Source organism: Xenopus laevis, chromosome 1L (genome assembly GCF_017654675.1).
Source record: "Xenopus laevis strain J_2021 chromosome 1L, Xenopus_laevis_v10.1, whole genome shotgun sequence".
NCBI classification, from domain to species: Eukaryota; Metazoa; Chordata; class Amphibia; order Anura; family Pipidae; genus Xenopus; species Xenopus laevis.
In genome coordinates this window covers 180515614-180541814 of record NC_054371.1, presented here as the reverse complement: position 1 = coordinate 180541814, position 26201 = coordinate 180515614, and the positions used below count along the sequence as shown (strand labels likewise).

General features: G+C 40.0%; 1 protein-coding gene across 4 annotated transcripts; it reads left to right on the top strand.

Annotated features, from left to right (window-relative positions):
* The first annotated feature begins 1082 nt into the window (after positions 1-1082).
* LOC121395174 (P2X purinoceptor 6-like) lies at positions 1083-25743 on the top strand. Of its 4 annotated transcripts, XM_041567943.1 has the most exons (12): positions 1088-2192; positions 2918-3071; positions 3750-3821; positions 14886-14961; positions 15716-15809; positions 16681-16761; positions 18281-18422; positions 19683-19792; positions 21899-21992; positions 23445-23510; positions 23898-23975; positions 25272-25743. In XM_041567943.1, exons 1-12 carry the CDS (start codon positions 2059-2061, stop codon positions 25320-25322), a joined length of 1152 nt encoding a protein of 383 aa, XP_041423877.1. In that variant the 5' UTR covers positions 1088-2058; the 3' UTR covers positions 25323-25743. The 4 variants fall into 4 exon arrangements, with proteins under 4 accessions (XP_041423885.1, XP_041423884.1, XP_041423880.1 ...); XM_041567950.1 differs by lacking the exon at positions 3750-3821 and having other exon boundaries at positions 1086-2192; XM_041567946.1 differs by lacking the exon at positions 23445-23510 and having other exon boundaries at positions 1086-2192.
* The last annotated feature ends 458 nt before the right edge of the window (positions 25744-26201 follow it).

The window sequence follows — 26201 nt, the reverse complement described above, 5'->3', positions numbered from 1 at the left end:
AGAGCAAACAGTTTTTTTTATATTCAATTTTGAAATCTGACATGGGGCTAGACATATTGTCAGTTTCCCAGCTGCCCCCAGTCATGTGACATGTGCTCTGATAAACTCTTTACTGCTGTACTGCAAGTTGAAGTGATATCACCCCTCCCTGCCCCCCCCCAGCAGCCTAAAAAAAGAACAATGGGAAGGTAACCAGATAGTAGCTCCCTAAAGGTGGCCATAGACGCAAAGATCCGCTCGTTTGGTAACATCGCCAAACGAGCGGATGTTTCCCGATATGCCATTAATGAGCATGGATATATCGGGGGTAATCTGATTGTTCGGCCTTGAGGTGGGCAATATCGGGCTGATCCGATCGTGGGCCCTAGGGCCCAACGATCGGATCCTAACGAATAGTAATGAGCGGTCGGATTGCAGGACCGCATCAATGAATAGATGCGGCCGCGATCCGACGGGATTTTTCGTCCCATCCGATCGAAATCTGGCCGATTTTCGGCCAGATCTCGATCAGTGAAGCCCGTCGGGGGGCCCCATACACGGGCCAATAAGCTGCCGACACGGTCTGTCTCCAGCTTTTATCGGCCCGTGTATGGCCACCTTAAGTTCAGTGCCTTCTTTATCCCCTGCTTATGAGGAGCACAGTGGGCCCTTCATTAGTGCAACCTGTCTTGCCTGCTCAGCAGAGCTGGTACATATATTGCTGGAATTAAAAAAAATTAAATTTCTGTTAGAGCTCTACCCAGGCACTGAAAATATAATACTCTGTTCTCAGGGCGGATTACCAGCTATAGCTATAGTTTAGGAGCCCTGTTTTTCTTTTTTAAATGTATTTTTATTTAAACTGCTGGGCTATGGTCTGGCAGCCTAATCCTCTCCCAGCAGGTGCCAACCATGCACCTGTCCTGACCAGACCCAGGAGCAGCAGTGAAATAAAATTAAAATTTACAAGAAAATACAATGATAATTGAAAGTGCTAGTACCATTTACAAGCTGGGTTGCCATCTGGCCGGTATTTTTCGGCCTGGCCAGTAAAAATGATGGCTGATCCCAATGTTATTAATAGGGAAAAAAGAGATATATATATAGGAAGGCTGGTATTTTGTTCCAGAAAAGGTGGCAACCCTATTTACAAGTCCTTCTATATGTAACAGAATCAGCATTTAATGGCATTAATAATCTGAAATGGCATAAACACACATTAGTAACAGTAAAAAGACCTTTATGGAAGTTGCACAAAACCAGGTTCTATTGAAAAGTTACAAAGTGGAAAATTCATGAAACCCAGATTTGGAACCGTGACCCCTTGACCAAATATTGGCCACTCTATAGTGCACGGTTCTGAAATTGTGGGGCAAAAACATTGGAGGTGGGTGACCAGCCAAATGCCAATAAAGGTCAGATTTGGGATGAATGGTCTGAAGCATGCCTTTTATTGCAGAAACTCTTTAGTATTAAATTGTTAAAGGGTGGAAGTTTTAATTTGCATTATTTTCACGAAAACTGAAACTTACCACATCACCAGTTTGCTAAAAAGCAACAATGACAAGTTTTGGGGAATTAAATTTGCATCGGTGAAAATTCTCTTTGGATTGGGAACATTCAGAGCTTTTCGCCTGGTGAAATTCCTCCAGTAAATATTTGTCAATTTAAAAAGAACACAATAATTTTCACCAGGAGAAATTTCTCCAGGTTCAGGCTAGCAAACTGCCATTATAAAGACAGCACAGCCATCTTTGCATCTCATTACCTACATCACTTTCTCCAAGCTAATATATACTTTATGACATTATTTCTACACCATACTATGTAGAAAATACAATGAATTTCACCACACTTATCTCATACTTACTAGGCTATGCATTTTTTTTTCATGTAACTGTAAGGTTATATAAGTAACTGTCCACATGATATGAATACATTTTACTTTATCAGAAAATCCTGAATGTTTCAGTGAAATTTTTTTTTCTATCACAAGATATGAGCTGCCTCTGATCAATAAGGAGTTAACACAGTATAAAGGGATCAGATAGCCCAGTCATTGCATACGCTAGCACAGTAATGGATGCTGGCTGCGCTCAAGCACAACCTGCTCTTCTAGATTACAAAACAGAGAAATATTTGCTGACGAAAAACAGAAAGGTCGGAGTAATATATCGCTTTCTTCATCTTGCCATTTTATGCTACATTATTGGGTGAGTGGGAAGTGTGCACCGTATGATTAGCATAGCCATATTTTAGTATTGCAAGTCATGTTTCCTTGAGTGTCCTCTGCTAGACATGTGCATGGTTTGCAATTTTTCGTAGGAGGATTACATCTCTACAGTGGGATATATTCACGCCTATTGTTTTTTATTCTATACAGAATTTATATAAAAATAATGCAGGACAATGAATGCTTAGTTTTATAAATTATGTAAGATAAAATCCATTTTAAAAAGATTGTCTATATAATCCTATTATATTAAGGCTTGATCTTGATGCACTAGTGATTTGAAAGCACGGTGATATCTATGAAGTTGTAGCGAGACAGCAAGTTAAGTTTTGATGCAATTTATGGGAGTTTATTGGCAGTTTTAGAGTTTTATAACTATTATGTCCTGGCTTCACTCAATATTTAAAGGGGCTGTTTACCTTTATAAAATTTACTATGGTGTAGACAGTGATATTTTGAGATAGTTTGAAATTGCCAGTCAGGGCCTGGTACCAGGGGTCACAAAAAGCCACTCCTGGTAACTTTAAGAGCCAAATTTCCGGTTATTAAACTGGAAATTTGGTTCTTTTAGTGCACAGAATGTCTTTGCATCCTCTGCACTAACAATGTGCCCCCCGGACCCCCTCTGGTACAGGAAAGTTGCTTAGAAGTTAATGTTTATATGGAGAATACAATTACAGATTTTAATTTTTATCTTTGAAACAGGTGGGTTTTTCTTGCAAAGAAGGGATATCAAGATACTGACTCAGACCCTCATTTCTCCATAATAACAAAACTGAAGGGAGTCTCAATCACCAAGAATTTCAGAAATTCCCAAGAGAAGATTTGGGATGTGGCTGATTTTGTTAAACCATCTCAGGTTTGTTTGCACATCAGCGTTGCCATCTTAAATATGGTAAACTCCCAGTAGCAACTGATCAGCACTGGTTAGTATGGTTAACTGCACCAGTACAATTTTGCATCTGTGTTAATAAATAATTGGCCTCAGACAATCCCAACAAAAGTTGGCACAGGAACGGTACATTTAAATTATAGCCTTTTTTTGTTTTAAAGGGGTTGTTCACCTTCTAAATACATTTTTTTCAGTTCAGTTGTTTTCAGATTTGGAAATATTTGGAAATAAAGACTTTTTTCAATCAATATCTATTATGTTTTACCGTTTCTCCAATATTGAAGTGTAAAGTTAATGTTCCAGTCCCTGATGTTTCAGTCTGGCGGATCAGTAATACAGGCACAGATTTTGAATTGTTACATTTAGGGTTAGTCCACACGAGGAGATTTGGGAAGATTTTGTCGCCTGGTGACTAATCGCCTCGTCTTCTGAGCGACTATCTCCCCGAACTGCCTCAGGCAACTTCAGGCGACTTCGGGCGACTATAGAAAACGCATCGCCGCGTGTGCATTAGCGCAGGCGACTTTTCATGTTGGAAGGTGAACAACCCCTTTAATAATGCATTTATAAAACTGATGTTCTTAATGTTTTTAAATAACGTTAAATGATTATTTTGATATTGTTTCTTTTGGATATTATCTATAGGGAGAAAACGTTCTATTTTTGGTTACAAATTTCATTGCAACAACAGGTCAAGTTCAAAGGACTTGTGCTGAGGTAAAGACACAAAATATCTTATATTTCTTCTCAGCCTAATGCACAGTGCAGTGAATGGGTTGGAGAAAGAGTTATATGCATGATAACAATATTTTTACTGTACATGATCATGATTAAGTTATTTGTGATTTTATTTTTATAAATATGTGCAAATTATTCATACTATTTTAGAGCAACTGTGTGATTTTTGATAATTGTTTCCCTAAGTGCCATCTTACTTAAATGTTACACTAAGGGGCCAATTAACTAACAATCGAACTTTGATTTGTTTTCCACGAATGTCTAAAAATTCGTCGTTTTCTGATTTTTTTTAAAAGCTCTAAAAAAATTGAGATTTATTAAGTGTAAAAATCACAAAAACCTCTAAGACAAAACTTTAGCAGATACAATTTGCTGAGGCCCTATAAAAGTCAATGGGAGCTACACTGATCCTATTGGACTGTTTAAATACATTTGGACTTAATAGGGGTTAAGAGGATAGAGATTTTTTTTGCTAGGAACTGACAAAAAAACCTCAGAGTTTTAGCAGTTTTAGAGGTACCATTTTTTTATTATATATATATAATATATATATATATATATATTATATTTATTATATTTTTCTTCAGATCTTCTGAGTTAATTTCCATTCATACTTTTTTTTTATTCTGATCTATTAATAAATGTCATGACATTTGTGGTTTTAGAGAAAGTGAGTTTAGTCGTGATTTAAAAAAACTCTAAATCCACTCATTCAACCTTTAATAAAAAGATCTCCACATCTAGTAGGTTGCATGATAAAAAGGACTTTTGCACATAGAGGTCTGAGCAATTGCTGAATTATGCACATGCTTACAAAATAATATACGCACAAACAATTTCTACATACACTTTCTGGTATATAGCTATACATTTACATTTCTAGTCACCCAAACCCCCCAGGAAAACATTTTCAAGAAGCTATCTGATAGGAGTGACTGCGCTTAAGGTGGGAGGTCAGCAATGTGTAAACAAGTTGGGTGCTATCTATATAGATAGTATTTGAAGCCAAATGAGCTCATGTGTTTACCAGCAGAAGGCATTGCAAAGAGAATACTATACACCAGGGATCCCCAACCTTTTGAACCCGTGAGCAACATTCAGAAGTAAAAGTAGTTGGGTAGCAACACTAGCATGAAAAATGTTCTTGGGGTGCCATATAAGTGCTGTGATTGGCCATTTGGTAGCCCCTTTGTGGATTATCAACCAGGGTCGCACTGGACATGGGGGGGCCCACCGGATAACTATACTCCCGGCCCCCGGCTGACCCGCATGCGATACCGGCGCAATGATTAATTTTTATTTGGGGGCCAGGACATCGGGGGAGGGGGGCTGGGCCAGTCAACTCTGTTGTCAACCTACATTGAGGCTCTGTTTGGCAGTACACCTAGTTTTTATACAACTAAAACTTGCCTGGAATTCAAAAATAAGCTCCTGCTTTGAGGCCACTGGGAGCAACAGCCAAGGGGTTGGAGAGCAACATGTTGCTCATGAGCTACTGGTTGGAGATCACTGCTATACACCAATAGTTAGGCCTACACTAAAAAATATGTTATAGACAGAAACACTGAGTGGACAATACTGGAGGCCTATAACATTAAACCTGTAAAGTGGAAAAATACAGATTATTTTGTTGGTGTCACTAGCAGTGAGGATTGTGCCTCTAACAGTGGACATACTTAACTCTGGGAAGGGACTGTAGCTGAGGGATACCGGGAATAGTAAGATGAGAGAGTGCTTATAGTAGCAGTGGGGAGTATGACCTCTTTAAAGGGACTGTGGCTGAGGGATACTAGGCATAGTAAGATGAGAGGGTGCTTATAATAGCAGTGGGGAATATGACCTCTTTAAAGGGACTGTGGCTGAGGTATACTGGGCATAGTAAGATGAGAGGGTGCTTATAGTAGCAGTGGGGGATATAACCTGTTTAAAGGGACTGTGGCTGAGGGATACTGGGCATAGTAAGATAAGAGGGTCCTTATAGTAGCAGTGGGGAGTCTCTTTAACTGTGCCAGTTCTGAAAAAAAGAACTTTGATTGTCTTTGTGCAAAACAAGGTTTTGGGTCCATCAGAAAACTTTAAACTGATTTCTGCATGGCACTAGAAAATATTATGGGGCAAATTCACTAAGATTCGTAGTTGCGCCAGGCGTAACATCGCCACACTTCGCCACACTTCGCCAGGCGTAGTTTCGCCAGCGCTTCGCAAATTCACTAAAATCCGAAGTTGCGCTCAGGGGTAGCGTAAGGTTGCGAAGTTGCGCTAGCGTTGATTCGCTAAGCGAAGCGAAGTTACGCTAGCGATGGTTAATTTGCATACGGTGCCAAATTCAAATTTCAATGGAGGAATACGTAGAATCACTACAAATGCCTGGGAAACCTTCAAAACATCAAATAAAATTTTTATTTTGCCCTACACATGTGCCCACTGTATAGTTAAGTTGCCATGAGTCAGGAAATGTAGGGGGGAAGGAGAGGAGCCCCAAAAATTTTTTCGATCTTTTTCAGCCTATCACCCATAATGTAGAAAACACGCCAGCGTTTTTTGGGACTTAGAAAAAATTATGACTTTTTTTTGAAGCAATCCCTATCTACTCTATTGCACTTCGCCTGGTCTGAGGTGGCGAAGGAAGTCTAGCATAAAAGGTACCGTTCAGTACACTGCGCGCGTTAGCGAATTTGCGTAGTTACGTCCGTAGCGAAAATTTGCCAGGCGTAAGGGTGCGAAGTAACACTAGCGAATCTACGCCAGCGTTCGTTACTGAATTTGCGCAGTAACGAAAATGCCAAACGCTAGCGAAGTAACGCTAGCGTTCGGCACTTCGGCGCTTAGTGAATTTGCCCCTATGTGTGGCACATATTGATGTCAATAACAGCACATTTACTCTGTTTAAATGACATTTAAAGGTGGTCTTGCAGTCAGGTGTAATCTTTACTTTAGTTATGGCAGCACGACAAATCATACTACAGGGCAATGTAGATATAAAAGCATTATCAGATTTGTAATATATTTTGTTTTTTACTATTTAGTTGTTTGATTGGCTGGTTTATTCCCCAACCCCTGTATTTAGGATTCTGCAGTGATCTCTTTAACTGTTTTTCATTTTTGCACCCATGGGCCTCCAGATCCCTCAGCTCATTTGCTGCTGCAGCTCTTGCACCCCCTGACTAGTATATTTACACTTAGCTGTAAGGGTAAGAGCAAACCTGAAATCTCTTAAGACTGGTGTCAGCTGCCAGTAGTAAAACATTTGAATCACATAACAAGTAGAAGGCAATTTCTGGCAGTTAGCAGATTTGTATATTTTGTCATATGGAGCTCACACTTGAGGTTTGTCACTTGCAGGCAGCGCATATTTCCCATGGATGATAAATATCCTTGTGTTTCATCACCCTTAGACCACCTCAGCATGAAGAATAGTCGCTAAATATTTAGTATGATCAGCTGACAAAACACCTTTTTATTGAGCAGAGTAACACAGTCTCACAGGGCTGTATAAACTTCACTTCTTTAGAAGTAAAATGGAAACAGAACTTTTCTATTATAATGTAATAGAAACAAATACCATGGATACCATCTCCAAAGTTATAATTATTTTTGTATGCTGTAATTAATCTGCAAAAAGTAAAAAAAATTAACTTGCAGAACCAGATAATGATACACTAGAGTCTATATTACTTTACAATTCTTCTGTTCACGAAAGTATTAAATTACTTTATTTCTGCCAAGTATAAAAGAAAGTGATAGTAAAGTGATATAAATACATACATACTGGGAGCTTGTGTAATATGTACATGTACAAACACTGTTTTATTTTCATTATAAGGAGGTGTAGGTGCTTCCAACAAAAACATGCAATTTGAAATAATTATCTTAAAATTAGTAATGAGCGGCGGAGCCTGACGAGCTAGAAAATGGCCGCACACTAACTGAGCTCCGCGTGTATCCAGGGGAAAAAGCCCTCTAATAGATTACAGCAGAGCCTACCTTTACACCGGGCGACGAGAACGGCTACCGGCAGACCTGGGAGGATGGGTAGAAGGCGGACGAAGGCAGACGGGAACGCTATCTCCATATCTTAATCGCAGGTTTTCGCGCCGCAACGGCAGTATCCAAGATGGCGCCGATGATCTCTCCAGCATATCCAGCTCCCCCAGTCGGGCCTCCGACACTGTGATACTGCGACCGATTGAACAACTGGAGCAGATGGAGGACCCACCGGACTCTCAGGTGACCCACACTATATCACAACCTGTAATCACAGAGACCATACTCTCTGCGCAATTAGAGACTTTGCATGATAAACTCACGCGCAGCATTACAGCCTCACTGAAGGGAGTGGTCACTGAACTTAAGGCAGAAATCTCCACATTAGGGGAACGTACTGACAAGCTTGAATACATCTCAGATGAGCTGATTCAAAAACTAAATGATCTGGAGGATGAAAATGTGATTCTAAGGGAGGAGGTCTCCCGTATTAAGGCGCAGCAGGAAGACTTAGAGAACAGGGAAAGGCGGCAGAACCTCAGAATTAGGGGGGTTCCTAACACCGTTACAAATCAGGACCTGAGAACGTATCTGAGGGGTCTCTTCTCTGCCATAAACCCTGATCTTCCCCCGGAGGCCTGGAGAATGGACAGAGCCCATAGGGCACTGGGTAAACCCCCAGCTAATGTCAACCTCCCAAAAGATGTAGTAGTGAGATTGCACTACTTTGAGAGCAAGGAATCCATTACTTTGAAGCTGCGAAATCAACCCCACTATACGCACCAAGGGACTAAAATACAAGTGTTTAATGACTTGTCCTTAATCACGCTATCGAAACGGCGGGCCATGAGGCCCATAACGCAGAAGTTGAGGGACAATCGTATCCCATATCGCTGGGGCTTCCCCTTTCGCCTGATAGTGAATCGGGAGGGGACCCAGTTCTCTGTTCAAGATCCAGCTAGAGCATCTCAGTTCCTACGAAAGCTGGGCCTTACTGAGGAGGAGGCGGCCCCAGCACCTCGATCACCTCCACAACAACAACGGCTCTCCCCTGCGTGGAGCACCATGTCATCAGGGCATCGGTCCCCACAGCTGTCCCCTGCACCGCTTCCAGCGCAGAGGGCGCCCACCTGAAGATGGGATGGAGGCACGTGGAATCACCAGTCCTTCGACGAGGATGTGAAGAGTTACTAATTGAGTTGCTGTTACATTTGGCATGAATCGCTGTACCCCGCTTTGAGACTTTGTTTTGTCCCCCCCTTTTGGCTGCTTCCCCCTTCCACCCCTCCCCCCCCTTTTTTTTTTTTTTTTTTTTGCTGTGTACACGAAAGGCATTTTTGTTTCGACTGCCATGACCTCCGATAGTCCTAGACGCAGCTGATACTGGCAGCTCTGTGGCTCCCACCCTAGCAGCATTTTACCCTCCCCCCCCCCTTTTTTTTTTTTTTCTTTTCTTTTTCCCCCTTTTCTCTTTTGTCGGATAGCCTGCTGCAGCTATATGAAGAATGATACACGTGGAGGACTACGGTGTGACTTTTCTTCTTTTCTCTCCCATACCCGATCATGGCTCAGGCCGGCATGTCGTCCACTCTCGGCCTCCCTCCCTTACCACTTGTAAGGAGTCAGAGATGGAGCCAATCGAACTTACGTTCAACGTTACTAATGTATGTCTTGGTTTTGACAGTTTTGTTTTCTTATAGGGCACTTTGTACTTTCCAGTGGTGGCATACGGTTATTGAGTGGCTCTCCCCCCTCGGGCACCAGTTGGTGAGATATTTTGTATGTTTGCATACTGTTGTACACCCAGTGGATCTGCAACCAGACACGCGGCGATCTATCTTTATTTATAATGGTTAACATCATATCTCTGAACGTTAACGGATTAAATTCTCCGTTAAAGCGTAACCTGCTTTATAGGGATCTCAGATCGGTGACCCCTAGCATAATTTTCCTCCAAGAGACGCATCACCGTAAATCCGACTTGTGGAGAATTCATTCTAGAGACTACCCAGTAATCTTGAGAGCCTCAGGCCCGCAGAAAAAAGCAGGAGTTGCTATACTAATTCACAAACAGCTCCAATTTACCATTCAGCGTACGGTTGCAGATCCACAGGGTCACTATATTCTTGTATATGGTACCCTACACAATGTACCCCTAACGCTTCTCAATGTGTACCTGCCTAATAAGAAACCCATCCGTATGCTGAAGAAAGTGCTAGCTAAAGTTAATATGGCAGATGCTAGGAACTTAGTGGTGGGAGGGGATTTCAATATGGTGCATTCTCCCTCTTTAGATAGACTGGGCCTTACACGTAGCTCACCACCCCGCTCCACTGCCCAAACCTCCCAACATTTTCGGACCCTTTTACGGTCGTACCATTTGCAGGATGTATGGCGGATTCAACACCCTGCAGAGAAAGGATATACATTTTTCTCGCACTCACGCCAGGTCCACACACGAATTGACTACCTACTCCTCTCCTCACCTCTTTGTTCCACTTTGGGTCATTCTAAGATCAATCAAATATCCTGGGCTGACCATGCGCCCATTAAAGTGACACTGGACATACATAGACACGTCAAACATAGAGGCCCATGGAGACTTAATGAGCATATTCTCAAATGGCCTGACATGAGAGATAAATTGCAGTCCTGCATAGATGAATATTTTACACTAAATGAATCTTCTGTAGACTCGCTCAATGTACTCTGGGAAGCACACAAGGCTGTGATAAGGGGGGAGTGTATTGCCCAGTCTTCGGCCTTTAAAAAGGATAAACTACTTAGGACACGGATCTTGGAGGGAGATCTTAAACGGGCATGGGATAAACACCTATTGGCTCCATCAGTTTCCAGACTTGCCAGAGTCATGTCCCTAAGAAATGAGCTGAAAGACCTTAAGGTCATAGAAGCAGATAAGATGCTTAACAAATATAAACAGCTTTACTACGAGAAAGCTAACAGGCCACATACGCTACTGGCGAGAAAACTAAGGGCTGAGCAGGCACTGCAGACCTCCCAAGTCATCCATACGGCCCAGGGCAGGGTGTGCTCCCCAGAGGCCATTGCTAATGCCTTCCGTTCATATTATACGAACTTATATAACCTGTTCCCGGACCCCGACTCAGATGGGTGGGCTAAACTTAACGAGAAATTTCTGTCCACATTGAATCTCCCTAGAATTTCTGAACTAGACTCGGACCAATTAAACGCTCCGATTACTGTTGGGGAACTAGAGGTCATACTCAAACAGATGCCACTGAACAAATCCCCAGGCCCTGATGGCCTTCCATATGGCTATTACAAAACTTTTAAAGGACACCTCATTAAGTACTTGGTTCCTCTTTATAATGGCTGGATGGAAGGGACACCTATTCCACAAACTACTCTTAGCTCATTCATTACGCTGATACCAAAAGAGGGGAAGGATCACACGAAATGTGCGAACTACCGCCCCATCTCCCTTCTAAACTCAGACTTGAAGATATTCTCGAAGCTCTTAGCGAACAGACTTAATTTACTACTCCCCTCCCTCATAAACTCGGATCAAGTCGGTTTCGTCCTGGGAAGGAAGGCGGGGGATAACATAAGGAGAGCGGTCAATCTCATAGATATAGCCAACAAGGCCAAGACGCCGATGATCATCCTCAGTCTAGATGCCGAAAAGGCTTTTGACCGCCTTAGGTGGGACTACATGTTTTCGACCCTTGGGGCTATGGGGTTTCAGGGATCGTTTGTAACGGCTCTTCGCTCACTCTACTCATCCCCGACGGCCCGAATTAAGCTGCCAGGAGTCATGTCTGACCCTCTCACGGTGCAGAATGGCACGAGGCAGGGCTGTCCCCTGTCCCCACTGCTCTTTGCCATAAGCATTGAACCCCCTGGCGGAGGCGGTACGTTTGTGCCCAGATATACAAGGGATCGAACTTAAAGGCAAGCAGTATAAATTGAGTCTATACGCAGATGACATCCTGCTAACACTAACTCGTCCATTAACTACACTCCCAAATCTGCATAACCTACTTACTGAATATGGGCGTGTTTCTGGATATAGAGTGAACAATGATAAATCTGAGGCCCTCCCTGTTCACATTCCTCATGCCCAGCTTAAATTGTTGCGGTTAAACTTCCATTACCGGTGGGTAGAGAACTCTCTGAAGTACCTGGGGATACATTTGGCTAAGGATTACACATCTCTTTATAAATGTAACTATCCGCCTCTTCTGCATAAGTTACGGCAGGAGTTACAGACCTGGCATAAGTACCCTATCTCTTGGATGGGCAGGATAGCCTCGGTTAAAATGAACATACTCCCTAGACTGCTGTACCTATGTGACACACTCCCAATCCTCATGCCTTCCGCAGATATCTCTAAAATGCAATCAGCCATCCTTGGCTTCATTTGGGCACATAAGAGGCATAGAGTCTCCAGGACTACTATGTACTGTTCCAGACTTATGGGTGGCTTGGCGGTTCCGAACATTCAGCATGACTTTCTGGCAGCTCAGATAAAACAGGTGGGAGACTGGGTGGCTTTCACCCCTTCTACGAAATGGGCCACCCTGGAATCTGACTTTAGTGGTCCCTCGCATTTGGCCTCCTGGCTATGGTCGAACCGGCCACTCCCGCTAGAGGTTAGAGATAAAATGCTTGGCCCCACTATACATACACTTACCCTCTGGCGGAAGACATTGAAAAAATGGAAGTGGGATAGCCCCCCAGCACACCTGACTCCTCTGGTCAGGAACCCAGACTTTCCCCCAGGTTTTTCACAGAATTTTATGGCCTTGGCGAGAGATGGGAACTTATTTCATCTGGGTAGACTGTTCCATCCCCTTTCGGGGAAACTTAAACAGTTCCAGGAGTTGAGAGAGGAGGTGAACTTAGGCAATCTTACTAAAATGCAGTATCTCCAACTGAGGCACTTTGCACTCTCCCACTGCCCGCGGGGTCAAGCCCCAGACATCACTGCGGTAGTGAGAATCTGCAAGGCAGGGTTCTCCCAGAGGAAGCTGATATCCCAGTGGTATGGTTTCCTCAATGACAGGGATCTCGCTTCCGCTCCCCATGTGTATATGAAAAAATGGGAAGAGGCCTTGGGTCAACCCATAAACTTGGATACTTGGTGTAATATATGGGAAAATGCTACAAAAACGCCTATATGTGTCACCCTGAAGGAAAACATCTACAAAATATTAATGGGATGGTATCACACTCCTTCTTTATTGCATAAATGGTTCCCACAGTCTGTTTCATCTCAATGTTGGAGGGGGTGTGGTCACGAAGGCACATTACTACATATATTCTGGACTTGTCCAGTTATCAAGCCATTTTGGGAGGGAGTGACACAATGTTTGCTTAAAGTGTTATTGATTGATATTCCACTAGACCCTTTGATATTGGTACTGGGGAAGAGAATTCCTACTATAAATACTCCAACCCAAAAGCTAGCCAACTCCATCTTAACAGCTGCCAGATGTACTATAGCGGGGAAATGGAAGAATACCCTCCCTCCGACGGAGGCGGACCTCCTGGAGAGAGTTAGGTATATTAGGAGGATGGAACAGCTGACTGCACTTCGAAATGATACTATTGATAACTTTAACAAAATTTGGTGTAGCTGGGACACAGCCCAACTGGGGGGACCACTGCAGGTGACTTAGTCTGGAGCGCTGGGCGGCTACTATATCTTGTATCCAGACCATTGGACTGATCTCCTATGGTAGGAGAATTGGTGGGGTTGGAACGTATTGGGGTCAGGGTGCCTATGAACTCACTGTGCCCGAGGGGGATACGAGGAGATATAGCCACTGATTGGAGCTTCTGCGATTTGCCTCTTTCATAAAGCAATAGAGTTCTCTCTAGGTTTACCTTTATTACTGAACACTTTGTGCCCCACTGTTAACTTTTATGTATGTTTCATGGAAATGTTTGGTGGGTGTTCATTATACTGCTCTGATGTACCTGTATATGTTTACCTCTTGCCCACTGGACAACTTTTACTTTTGTTTTTGTATTCTCTTTATTTTTGCAATGTTTTGTATGGAAATATATTTTCTTGAAAAATCTTAATAAAAAGAAAGTTATAAAAAAATTAGTAATGAGCGAATTTTTTTGCACATAACACTTTTTAAAGGGGTTGTTCACCTTTAAAGAAATTGTTCAGGATAAAAATAAAAACTGGGTAAATAGACAGTCTGTGCAAAATAAAAAATATAGTTAGCCAAAAATGTAATCTTTAAAGGCTGGAGTGACTGGATGTCTAACATAATAGCCAGAACACTACTTCCTGCTTTTCAGCTCTCTTGGTTTCCACTGATTGGTTACCAGGCAGCAAACAATCAGTGTCTTGAGGGGGAGCCACATGGGTCATAACTGTTTGCTTTTGAATCTGAGCTGAATGCTGAGGATCAATAGCAAACTCACTGAACAGCAATGTCCCATGTGACCTCCCTTCAAGTCACTGACTAACTCAGAGTTAGAGAGCTGAAAAGCAGGAAGTAGTGTTCTGTTAGTTATATTAGACATCCAGTCACTCCAGCCTTTATATATTACATTTTTGGCTAACTAACTATATTATAAACAATTTTTATTTTGCACAGCCTATCTATTTACCCACTTTTTATTTTTACACTGGACTGTTCCTTTAAATTAACTTTTAGTATGATGGAGAAAGTGGTGTTCTGGGACAATTTGCAATTGGTTATTATTTTTCATTAGTTGTGTTTTTTGGTTATTTAGTTCTTTACTCAGCAGCTCCCTGGTTTGCAATTTCAGCAATCTGGTTGCTAGGGTCCAAATTACCATACAAAGTACAAACCATGCATTGTTTTAAATGGGAGGCTAGACTATGAATATGAGAGGGCCTGAAAAGTAGCAATAACTATAAATGTGTAGCCTTACTAAGCATTTGTTTTTAGATGGGTCAGTGACCCCTATTTAAAAGCTAGAAGGAGTCAGAAGATGAAGGCAAATAATTAAAAAAAACGAAAAAATGTAGGACAATTGAAAAGTTGCCTTTAGTAACGTAAAGACTTCTTTTCTTACTTTTTCTAATAGAACCCTGTCAATTCAGATGCCAGATGTAGTGAAAACCTGGACTGTGTTGCCGGAGAACCAGTTGTTAATGGAAATGGTAAATTGGTCGCCAAACTTGTATTTTTATGTTAATCTGTCTGGTTCCTCTTGGGGGTTTCTAGTGGGTAGAGCCATAATTCAGGTGGTGTTTGTTGTATTTGCAAATGCATGCCTTTAATTTAATGAAAGAGCATTACCAGTGGATAGAGGTCTATAATTAGTTTTGTCCTTAAAACGAGTGGCTATGTTGTTAGAAGTGTTTAATTACTGCTTCTCAACATTTATAATGTGATGGTAACCTTACTTACAATGCCTCAATAATTATTTACCAAATCCCCAAAGGGATATCTGTTCTTAAAGTAAAATAAAACTGTAATATGTTGAATAGTTATTGGAAACCTTCCCTTTTCCCATCCTTCTCAACTGTACAGTTTGAGAAATGCTGAGCTGAAGGCTTCCTTCCTCTTGGCTTCCTCATGTTATCTTCCAGCGGAGTCTTCTAGACAACCCCCATGTTTGTGTCTGTCTTTCTGAGATTAAATGTCACCACTCAGAGTGGTCAGCACAAAGCTAGACATGCATGGTAGTTTTAAGTAGTAAATATCACTCATTACTCCATCAAAATATAGTAGTGGGTTAGACTAGAAACAACAATCCAAAAATTGTTTTATTTCTCCTTTAATTTGCAAATTATGTTTTCATTTATTTCTGAATGGGATTTTGTTGAACCTCATGACATGCTTGATATTTTAATGCTTGTAGGTTTAACCCACTAGTGAACTCAAGTCATGAGATATATATATATTTTACAGGTATAAAAACTGGAAAATGTGTTATGTTCAACCATACTCAGTCCACTTGTGAGATTTATGGATGGTGTCCTGTTGAAAATGAATCACTCCTGAGGTATCAAGATTTTGTCTTTTTCTTTGTGGTTGCTTAAATATCCCAGCAGTACTAGCAACTATTCATATCTATAAGTAAATTGTGACAAAGGGGTTTACCCCGAAACATTGCATCCTGCAATATACTTAAAGCAAGGGCTCACCCTGCCAGCATTACCTTGTGTGCCAGAGATTTCTTTGTGCCATATTGGAAGAGAGATGGCTGATACCTCCATCACTGTCTACCGGGGAGAAGTACTGTGTACTTCTGTGTTACCACTGTACTAACAACATCCCCAACACAACCTTATATTATAGTGCCTGATAGTTGTATCACTTCCACCTACAAAAGCTTGAGGGGCAGTTAATACTAAAAAAATATTGTGTCTAGTCATTATTTAGTAGGGATGCACCGAATCCACTATTTGGGATTCGGCCGAATCTCCAAATCCTACGTGAAATATTCGACTGAAAACTGAACCAAAGCCAAATCCTAATTTGCATATGTAAAATAGGGGTGGAAAGGAAAATTGAAATTTTTTTTTACTTCCTTGTTTTGTGACGAAAAGTTGCGTGATTTCCCTACCCACCCCCAATTTACATATGCAAATTAGGATTCGGATTTGGTCAGGCACAAGGATTCTGAATCGGAATTCTGCTGAAAAGGCAGAATCCTGAAACAAATCCTGGATTTGGTGCATCCCTATTATTTAGTAATACTGACATTTCTATGGATTTTTATATTTTTATATTTTTGTCTGGTGTCATGCATTTTTGCCTGGTGTCATGATTTCTTCTTCACCTGACAGTCTGTTTACCTGCAACTTGCTCTCTTTTATGCACTATGCAACATATGCATTATCATTATGACTTACACTTTTACTTTTATTTAGGAAACCTCGTTTAAATGAAGCTGAAAATTTCACTCTCTTCATTAAAAATGTTGTTCACTTCAGTAAGTTTAACTTCTCACGGTAAGTATTGTTTTGGAGATGTTTTTCAAATTATTTAATCACATTGTAGCAGATAGTTCTGATGCTAGTTGCACTGGTTTGTGTGCTGCCATGTAGTAATTATCTGTATTAATTACTAACCAGCCTTATACTGTGACATTTATATTCTATGTGTACTGTAAATTGTTAGTTGGTCCTTAAGCTCAGTAAGTGACACAGAGCATGTGCAGCGAATCAGCAGATAAGAAGATGGGGAGCTACTGGGGCATCTTTAGAGACACAGATCTCCCCTGCTAAAGGGCTGTGGTTGCCTTGGACTGGTACAGTAGCCCAAAACATAATGTACAATATTTCTAGCCTACTTCTTTAGTTAAGCTTTAGTTCTCCTTTAAGTACCACTGTAAATGACTGCCTGATTAAGCGCTTAAAACATATTTATTCTCATACTGCTTTATTTCTTTAAGTTTCTGTGTCAGTATTACTGGAGTAGCATGCAGCTTTATCCTTGCCTAAGGCTTATGTCATTTTGTGTGGCTTTGTGTTTATTTAAAGAAAGACTGTCTTGCCTATAAACATTCTCTCTAATTAATTGTGGGCGGTGTGTCCAAAAATGTTGTGCTGTGAACAAAAGTCCAAAAACTGAACTGAATTATGTGAGGGGTACACTTTGTTTGTTAAACTCCATAATAACCTTTGCGTGCTGGTGTCATAATTTGCGTGTGCATACACAAGCACAGAGGAAGCTTTGTTGCCTATAGGCCTTGAACTGTTCTGCACTGTGTAGCAGCGATGTAAAGTAATGTTTTCATCAAGTTCTGCTATACTTGTAATGGATTGCAACACGTTTCACAAGGAATTGGGAATTGACGAGAGAGCTCTTTTGCAATGTACATTCATTGTTTTTTTTAATTCCAAGATATTAAAGGATACATGCACTGTTAACATGAATTAATTTTGTTACAATATTGCCACCTGCTGGTCATTTTCTGACTATTCTGACCACCAAGTAGTCAAGGACGTTGTCAGTTGAAAGAGAGAGGGCTACTGTGATGTTCTTCTGCTTAGGAAAAAAATGTGAAAACTTGCTCGAACCTTTCCCAAACAGAAGAAAATCAGACCAGCCTTCTTTATTTCTCCTGACAACTTCATTGACCAATTGGTGGTCAGAATGGTTGGAAAATTACAGGAAGGTGGCACTGTTGTAACAAAATTCATTCATATTAACAGTACATATATCCCTTAATATCTAGGAATTTAAAAAAATGAATGTATATTACAGAAGTTCTTAGAATAGCACCCATATCAATTTTACATTTGCTTATTTTAAAGGCTTACTTATCCTCTAAGGAATTATGGGTTAAAAGGGTTGTTATAAAGTGTCTTCTACTAATCTGTGATAATGGTTCTGGATTTGTCCAGAAATAAGTGCCAGTGCTATATGTATAACAATTATAAGAATATCTTATCCATAAAAACACTTGTGGAGGCATAATAATAATAGGGTTGTGGCTAGTAATCCTTTCTAAAATTCTGTTCAAAGGGCCAATACCCTGGACACGTCCGATGAGACCTATTTTAAGAACTGCAGGTACAATCCAGTCTCCAGTCCATACTGCCCAGTCTTTCAAATTCAAGAGATTATAACACAAGCTGGACAGAGCTTTGAGGAACTCTCTGTTATGGTAAAAGTCTTTAAAAGTCTTTAAAGGAAAAAAAATTGAGAAATATAAGCAGAATAATGTACCCTCTGTTGTAAAATAGAAATATATAGTATTAGAAGAGTTCCCATTTATACAGGTCATGGAACTGAGGTGAACTCTAATATACTTATATTTTGCAAAAGGAGTACATTCGTTTTTATTATATGTGAGTTTCATTGAGTCCTGGGAAAAAAAATTACATCACTTAGCTCCAGTTATATCTGATGACATGATAAGGATATATTTTATAGGCTATTCATGGCTTTTCTGTATTATAAAGGGTTATATCAGTTTAAAAAGAACAGTTTTTTTCATCCACTTTGTATTTGTTCCTATGGGATTTTTAGAAGTGTATTTATCAAATGGTATAATTAAATTTTCACCCACTGATAAATACATACATGAATTTGTATTAATATATATTCAAAAGTGTAAGGATACCTGGTGGTCTGGTGGGTCGGCAGGGCCGGCCCACTGGGCTCTGTACGGGGACAACCGCATCCTCTGTAAAGTTGGGGCGCTCGCCTCCTCGCATCTTTTCGGTGCACGCGTGATGTCATTGCGCTTGACACAAAATTAAATTATTTAAAGCTGCTACAGCCAACGTAAGTCAACGTAGTCTGATTGGCTTTGACCCTGGCCTTTAACACCTGGCGGCTGTCATAGGCGGAAGCGTGAGCAGTGACCGGAACCTTGGTGTCAGTTCTGGGTTTTGGGATACCATATGTTGCTTAACATACTTTTTGGGTCAAATTCCCCTTTAAAGGGGTGGTTCACCTTTAAGTTAGCTTTTAGTATGTTATAGAATGGCTAATTCTCAGCAACTTTTAATTTGGCCTTCAAGTTATCTTGTTTATAGGTTTTTTAATTATTTGCCTTCTTCAGACTAGTTCCAGCCTTCAAATGGGGGACACTGACCCCATCTAAAAATACAAATCCTCTGTAAGGCTACAAATTTATCGTTTTGCTACTTTTTATTACTTATCCTTAAATTTAGCCATCTCCTATTCATATTCTAGCCTCTTATTCAAATAAATGCATGGTCGTTAGGGGAATTTGGACCCTAGCAACCAGATTGCTGAAATTGCAACTGGAGAGCTGCTAAATAAAAAGCTAAATAGCTCAAAAAGCAAAAACAATAAAAAATAAAAACCAACTGCAAATTGCTTCAATATCACTTTCTACATCAGGCTTTCAAAGATGAACAACCCGATTAATATATTGTTTCTTGGTTTATTTTAGGGTGGAGTTGTTGCAGCTCGCATAGAGTGGAAATGTGATTTAGATCGCCCTGCAGCTGAGTGTCTACCTCAATATTCCTTTAGACTTCAAGACACTAAAAACAACTTCAGGTGACTTTTTATAAATACTTTAGAAATATAATAAATAGAATATTCTCACAAATACAGTTTCTACTTTGAATAACACTCATTATGGGTTTACTTAGCAAGCTGGAAATGTTTACGTTTGCTGTGAATAAATTTCTAGTCAGACCTTTCATTGGAAAGTGTTAATAATTCAGGTGGCCATAAACAGGCTGACCAATATGGTACCCGACTAATCATCCCATAGGGATGCACCGAATCCACTATTTTGGATTCGGCTGAAACCCCGAAAGATTCCAAACCGAATCTGAATCCTATTTGCATATGCAAATTATGGGTGGGAAGGGGAAAACATCTTTTACTACATCGTTTTATAACCAAAAGTCACGTGATTTCCCTCCCCCCCATAATTTGCATATGCAAATTCGAATTTGGATTTGGTTCAGCCAGACAGAATGATTCAGCCTAATCCGATCCTCGATTCAGTGCATCCCTAATGTGGACAGATAATGTATGAGTAGCTATACTCTTGTATGGACACTTTTCTATTGTTCCATTTGATTGGGCTGGCCACTGGAACGATAAGAGCAGCAGGAAGTGAAAGCCAAACCATGCAATAAAAATCTTATACTACTACTTGGCATAATAATGTGCTAGAATATTTTAATATTATACAGTGTAGGTTTTTCTATCTTTAGTTTAGATTTTTGGATCCTGATATATAGTAACTACAGCTGTTGTCACCCTCCACAATAAGCAATTAATGGCCCATGCCAGCATACCAGAACACATTAACTGCAGCTTTATGGTTGCAGGTTGGACAGCCCTGCCTAACATAACCTAAATATGTAGGGATGCACTGAATCCAGTATTCGGTTCAGGATTCGGGCAGGATTTGGCCTTTTTCAGCAGGATTCGGAGTCGCCCGAATCCTTCTGCCTGGCCGAACCGGATCCAAATTGCATATGCAAAGGAGGGAAATCACGTGACTTTTTGTGACAAAACAAGGAAGTAAAAAATGTGTACCCCTTCACATGACTAATTTGCATATGCAAATTAGGATTTGGATTTGGTTCGGTATTTGGCCAAATCTTTCAAGAAGGATTCGGGAGTTCAGCCGAATCCAAAATAGTGGATTTGGTTCATCACTTTTAATATGTACCGGTAATTACTTTTCTCATTTTTAAAGCAATGCCATCTTTGGAACTTATAAACCTATAACCCATTATTATTATTTAACGTTTGTCTCCTGCAGCACTTTGAGTAAAGGGATACAAATACAAGACACAACAGTTTACTTACTGTATACAAACATATCATAACCAAGTACATTGACTATGCTCAGAGAAATAGATTCCCCATGCATTACCAAAGCAGATCAAACTGGTAATCCCTCTATTAATTTAAAATTGCACCTTTATTAAAACCATGGTCACCCTAAGAAAATATTTTCCTCACATTAGAAACAGTTTAGTGCATACTAAACTGGGGAACAATGGATGCTTTGATGGAGAAGGAAAGGTCCATTCAAGGGGGGAGTGCAAAATGACGATGAAACATTTGCCCTCCCCCATAGATTGGACCTTTCCTTTACCTCTAAAAGGCATTTTGTGATCAGGGGTCTCAGTTTTGCCTCAGTTTTGCCTGTAGCATGTTAAGGCTACAAAAAGCTGCTCCTGGTAACTTTAAGAGCACAAATTCTAGTTATTAAACCAGAGATTGTGCTGTTCTAGTGCAGAGAATGCTGTTGTGTTCACTGCGCTAGTGATGTAGCCCCCCCCCCTTTACCTGCTCAGAGGCTGAATTTGTGGAAAGGCAGCCTGGGGCCTAGACTCACCCCTGGTTGTGACACCCAGTGGATAATCATTGAGAGTCTACTGAGCTAATGTGAGGGAAATAATTGCATATAAATAATGCATCTTGTTAGGAGAGCTTGTGAGAGCTTACAATCTGAGTCTATTTTACCCATTTCTTGTGGGATGATATAAATGTGATTAAGAGAAAGTGCAGGAGTACTCCCATAATATGTCTACAATAAATAGTAATGTCAATTTTTATAGCTTTATGGAAAGAAGCATTGCCTCACATTCTTATTTACCATATTTAATTTCATAAACAAATCCATACACGCAGAACTGCCACATACTATTGGGACCAAGAAAGGAAGGAATATCGAGACCTTTTCAAGCTTTATGGCTTCCGGTTTGATATTTCAGTAACTGGTGAGGTAAGTCTATGGGGTAAGTCTATGGGAGGGAATAAACAGAAGTATATACATGGTGTGTTACAGGGCCCTTTCATTATTTGTATAGTTAAAGGAACAGTAACACCAAAAGATTTAAATGTAATTAATATATAACATACTGTTACCCTGAACTGGCAAAACTGCTGTGTTTGCTTCAGAAAGACAACTATAGTTTATATAAACAAGCTGCTGTGTAGCCATGGGGCAGCCATTCAAGCTGAAAAAATGGAGAAAAGGCACAGGTTACATAGCAGGTAACAGATTATCACTGTAGCATACAATGTTGTTTTACCTGTTATCTACCATGTGACCGGCGGCTTTTCTCCTTTTTTCAGCTTGAATGGCTGTCCCCATGGCTACACATTATCTTTGTTTAGATAAACTATAATAGTTTTTCTGAAGTAAACACAGAAATTTTACCAGTGCAGAGCAACAGTACATTCTATTTTAATTACTTTAATATGCTTTCCATTTTTTGGTGTTACTGTTCCTTTAATAAAATGAAGAAGGCACTTATAGAATCACAGTCAGCTTACAAACAGCATTTTTGCTCAAGGCCACAAAATTATGATTTTCTTTTTTTAAAAGGGAAAAAAAATTCCCTTTTCAGAATACACACATTTGCACCTGTATTAAACTCAGATTTCTGTTTAATATACCAAGTTTTCCTAAATGTTGATATCTTGCAACTGCCTGGAGCTTTCTCTATTGCCTTGCTAAAAGAAGAATTATTTACTATAAGAAAGTGTGCAAAGTGCAAAAGAACAGGCAGTGCCCAGACTTATTTTATAACATACAGACCACAGTCAGACTGATTCTTTCGTTGTTCTCCCGTGATCATTGTAAATGACCTTAATGTTTTTCGGAGTTAAAGATACCTAAAGTTCCACTTGTTTGGTGAGTTCAAATATTTTTTGCTCAGTTTGTTTATCGGAATTGTTCGCCAGATTGAGCTGATCCAATCTTTTGGCTCAAACACTGGGCCATAACATGAGCCTATATAGAACCATTGGGAGGGATGTCGAAGGCCTGATGCAGCTGTTATCACTTCAGGGTATGCAGTGATCTCCTGGATCATTACAGGCTGCAGTAAGACGTGGCCCTATTCCAAGGACTTCACATTAAATTCAACATCATTTAGCATTCCAAAGGTTTTCTTAATTAGTGATTGGTATCATCTAGAGGAGCCCAGCATGACATATATTCAAATTAGTAGTGAAAATCACAATACAATTCGGGTCAGAGTATAATACAAGATCCTGCTTTTGTAAAGATTCGTTTAGCAATAGTTTGGTGCCTGGTGGTATCAAAGGTTTCTTTAATATCCCCTTGAAATATGTTGAGGCAATTTGAATGTAAACCTGTTCAATATAAACAATGGATGCGTACAAGTCCAATATCCAATATGTGCCAATTTCTGAGTTCTTTATTTAGGCAAGAAAGTTTGGGGTTGTCCCAACCGCCGTCAGTCTTGGTACTGGTTGTGCTTTTCTTGGGGCAGTAAGTATCATTTTACCTTATAATGTGGTCATAAGTTGCTGAATCTATTTCCATTGAAAAGAATTATGTAAACTTGAAATGTGTAGTATACAAAAAATCTGTAACGATCCATGACCTTGTATTTTATGCTAAGACTTTGCATGTTTGCATTTTGTTCAGTGCCATGGAAATGCTTGTTTACAGTTTGGTACCATGCATGGATGGCAAAAGATCCAATAGGTTTGCATTTATAGTTCAACTAAGTCAGTCCAGGGAAACATGTCAATTCAAATGGTGAGCTGTGGCCCAATATATGGCAGTCAATAAACTTGCATGCATGTTATATGCTGTTATAGCTTTTGGTGTCCATAGTTATTTTGAAATTGTTATTGAAATATTTTTCCACAGGCAACATTTCTGTGTGACCTGATTTTATTATACTTAGACAAAAAAGCCAGTTTCTACCGGAGCTGTAAATATGAAGAGGTGGGTGGCATACAATGCACCTGTTGTTTTCAGAACTACCCTATCCTAAACGCTGTGCTGGACTTTAAATTTATTTCTGCTTGGTAAAATAATAAAGAACATTTACCCGTTTAAAGGAAGTGTTCAGTGTAAAAATAAAAACTGGGTAAATGGATAGGCTGTGCAAAATGATGGCAAAAATGTAATGTATAAAGGCTGGAGTGACTGGATGTCTAACATTATAGTCAGAACACTACTTCCTGCTTTGCAGCTCTTGCTTTCCACTGATTGGTTACCAGGCAGTAACCAATCTGGGACTTGAGGGGGGGGGGTCATAACTGTTCCTTTTGAATCTAAGCTGCATGCTGAGAATCTATTGCAAACTCACTGAACAGTTATGTCCCATGTGGCCCCTCTTCAAATCGACTAACTCAGAGTTAGAGAGCTGAAAAGCAGCAGTTAATGGGTTCTGGTATGGGCCATTAATTGCTTATTGCGGAGCAGCTGTAGTTACTATATATCAGGGTCCAAAAATCTAAACTAAAGATTGAAAAACCTACATTGTATAATATTAAAATATTCTAGCACATTATTATGCCAAGTAGTAGTATAAGATTTTTATTGCATGGCTTTTACTTCCTGCTGCTCTTATCGTTCCAGTGGCCAGCCCAATCAAATGGAACAATAGAAACGTGTCCATACAAGAGTATAGCTACTCATACATTATCTGTCCACATTAGGGATGCACTGAATCCAGGATTCGGTTCAGAATTGGCCTCTTTCAGCAGGATTCGGATTAGGCTGAATCATTCTGCCCGGCTGAACCAAATCCGAATTCTAATTTGCATGTTACACATCCAGTCACTCCAGCCTTTATACATTACATTTTTGACTAACTAACTATATTAGAAACATTTTTTATTTTGCACAGCCTATCTATTTACCCAGTTTTTATTTTTACACTGTACTGTTAATATTTGAGTTTTGATAACCTTCCCATGAACTTAGTAGTCCCATATAGCATTTTCAGTTGATTGCACGCATTATGCAAAAGACAAAGCTATACTAAATACCATGGCAGTTCAGGTTTGGTTTAGTAACATACACACACACCCACACACTGCAGCAGGCAGTTATTTTAAGGATTTTGTTGCTCCCTGTAGGCACATAATAGATATTGCAGAACAGCAAGTGCTCTGCTTTGGAATAAATACCACAATTAAGGGTTTGCATGTCTTTTATATGAACTTGAGCTTCAGCTTTTCTTCCCATTATAAGGATGAGTACTTTTATATATGTATTGCTTCTTTTCTGTAGGTTAAGCCACCCAAAAATCAACAAACTATACAGGAAACAAGAAACGAATAACAAGGAATAATGAAAGTCTGCAAATTTTTAAATATTGGTTCTTGTTGAACCTCTAAAAACTGAAAAAATTAGTGCTTCAAGTCATCTCCTTGGAACTGATGACTTCTGTCTTGGGCATTACTTGCAACAGTTAGGAGTTTCTTGGATCCAACGCAATTTTTATGCACCTCACCCAAACATGTAGGCTGACACTAATGGAGAAATGAGGAAACTGATCCATGTTGTCTTTTTTGGCTTCCATGGACTGGATGCAATATTTTTAGCAATATTCCACAGGCTTCTGTAAAATATTGTCTGCTTTTGATGAGAGAGACCTTCCCTCAAATCCAAAGAAACACAAAAAGGAAGCTACATATGGGTTATTATGACTTGTTTATACTGTTACTTGTTATTTTGTATCATAAAGAAGAAGCCAAATGTTTTGCTCTGATTACATTTTTATTAAAATCTGTTATTTATGTGTAATCAATTGTTCTACAAGAACTTCTGTAATTGTAGTTTGTGAAGACCAAAAGAATGTCAAATAAGCTCAAGGTGTTGACATGTTGAATTAAAATAAAAGATCAAACCCTTCATTGGATCTCTGTAGCCTAGTAGTATAGCCACCAAGCAGACATGGGAGGGAGCAGGTGGCTGGTTTGTAGTTCCAAAAATGTCCTACTTATAATTTTGGTGCTGAAAACACCAGTTTCAGCTCTGTCACTAATATTACATTCCCCACCTGAATGGGTGGCAGCAATGGAAAGTTTGCCTTTTCTCTACCATTTTTAATACACCAGCAGAAAATACAGTGTAACGGTATCAAGGGACTTGTGTCCGACCCTTTTTTTAAGTGATATGGTACTGAAACTTCCTGTGTTTGTTTATGACAAACAACAA

Coding starts and splice junctions, on each gene's coding strand:
- LOC121395174 (XM_041567943.1), top strand. CDS start 2,059: ATGGATGCTGGCTGCGCTCAAGCACAACCTGCTCTTCTAGATTACAAA. Junction 3,072..3,749: donor ATTTTGTTAAACCATCTCAG/GTTTGTTTGCAC, acceptor TATTATCTATAG/GGAGAAAACGTTCTATTTTT. Junction 23,511..23,897: donor GTTGTGCTTTTCTTGGGGCA/GTAAGTATCATT, acceptor ATTTTTCCACAG/GCAACATTTCTGTGTGACCT.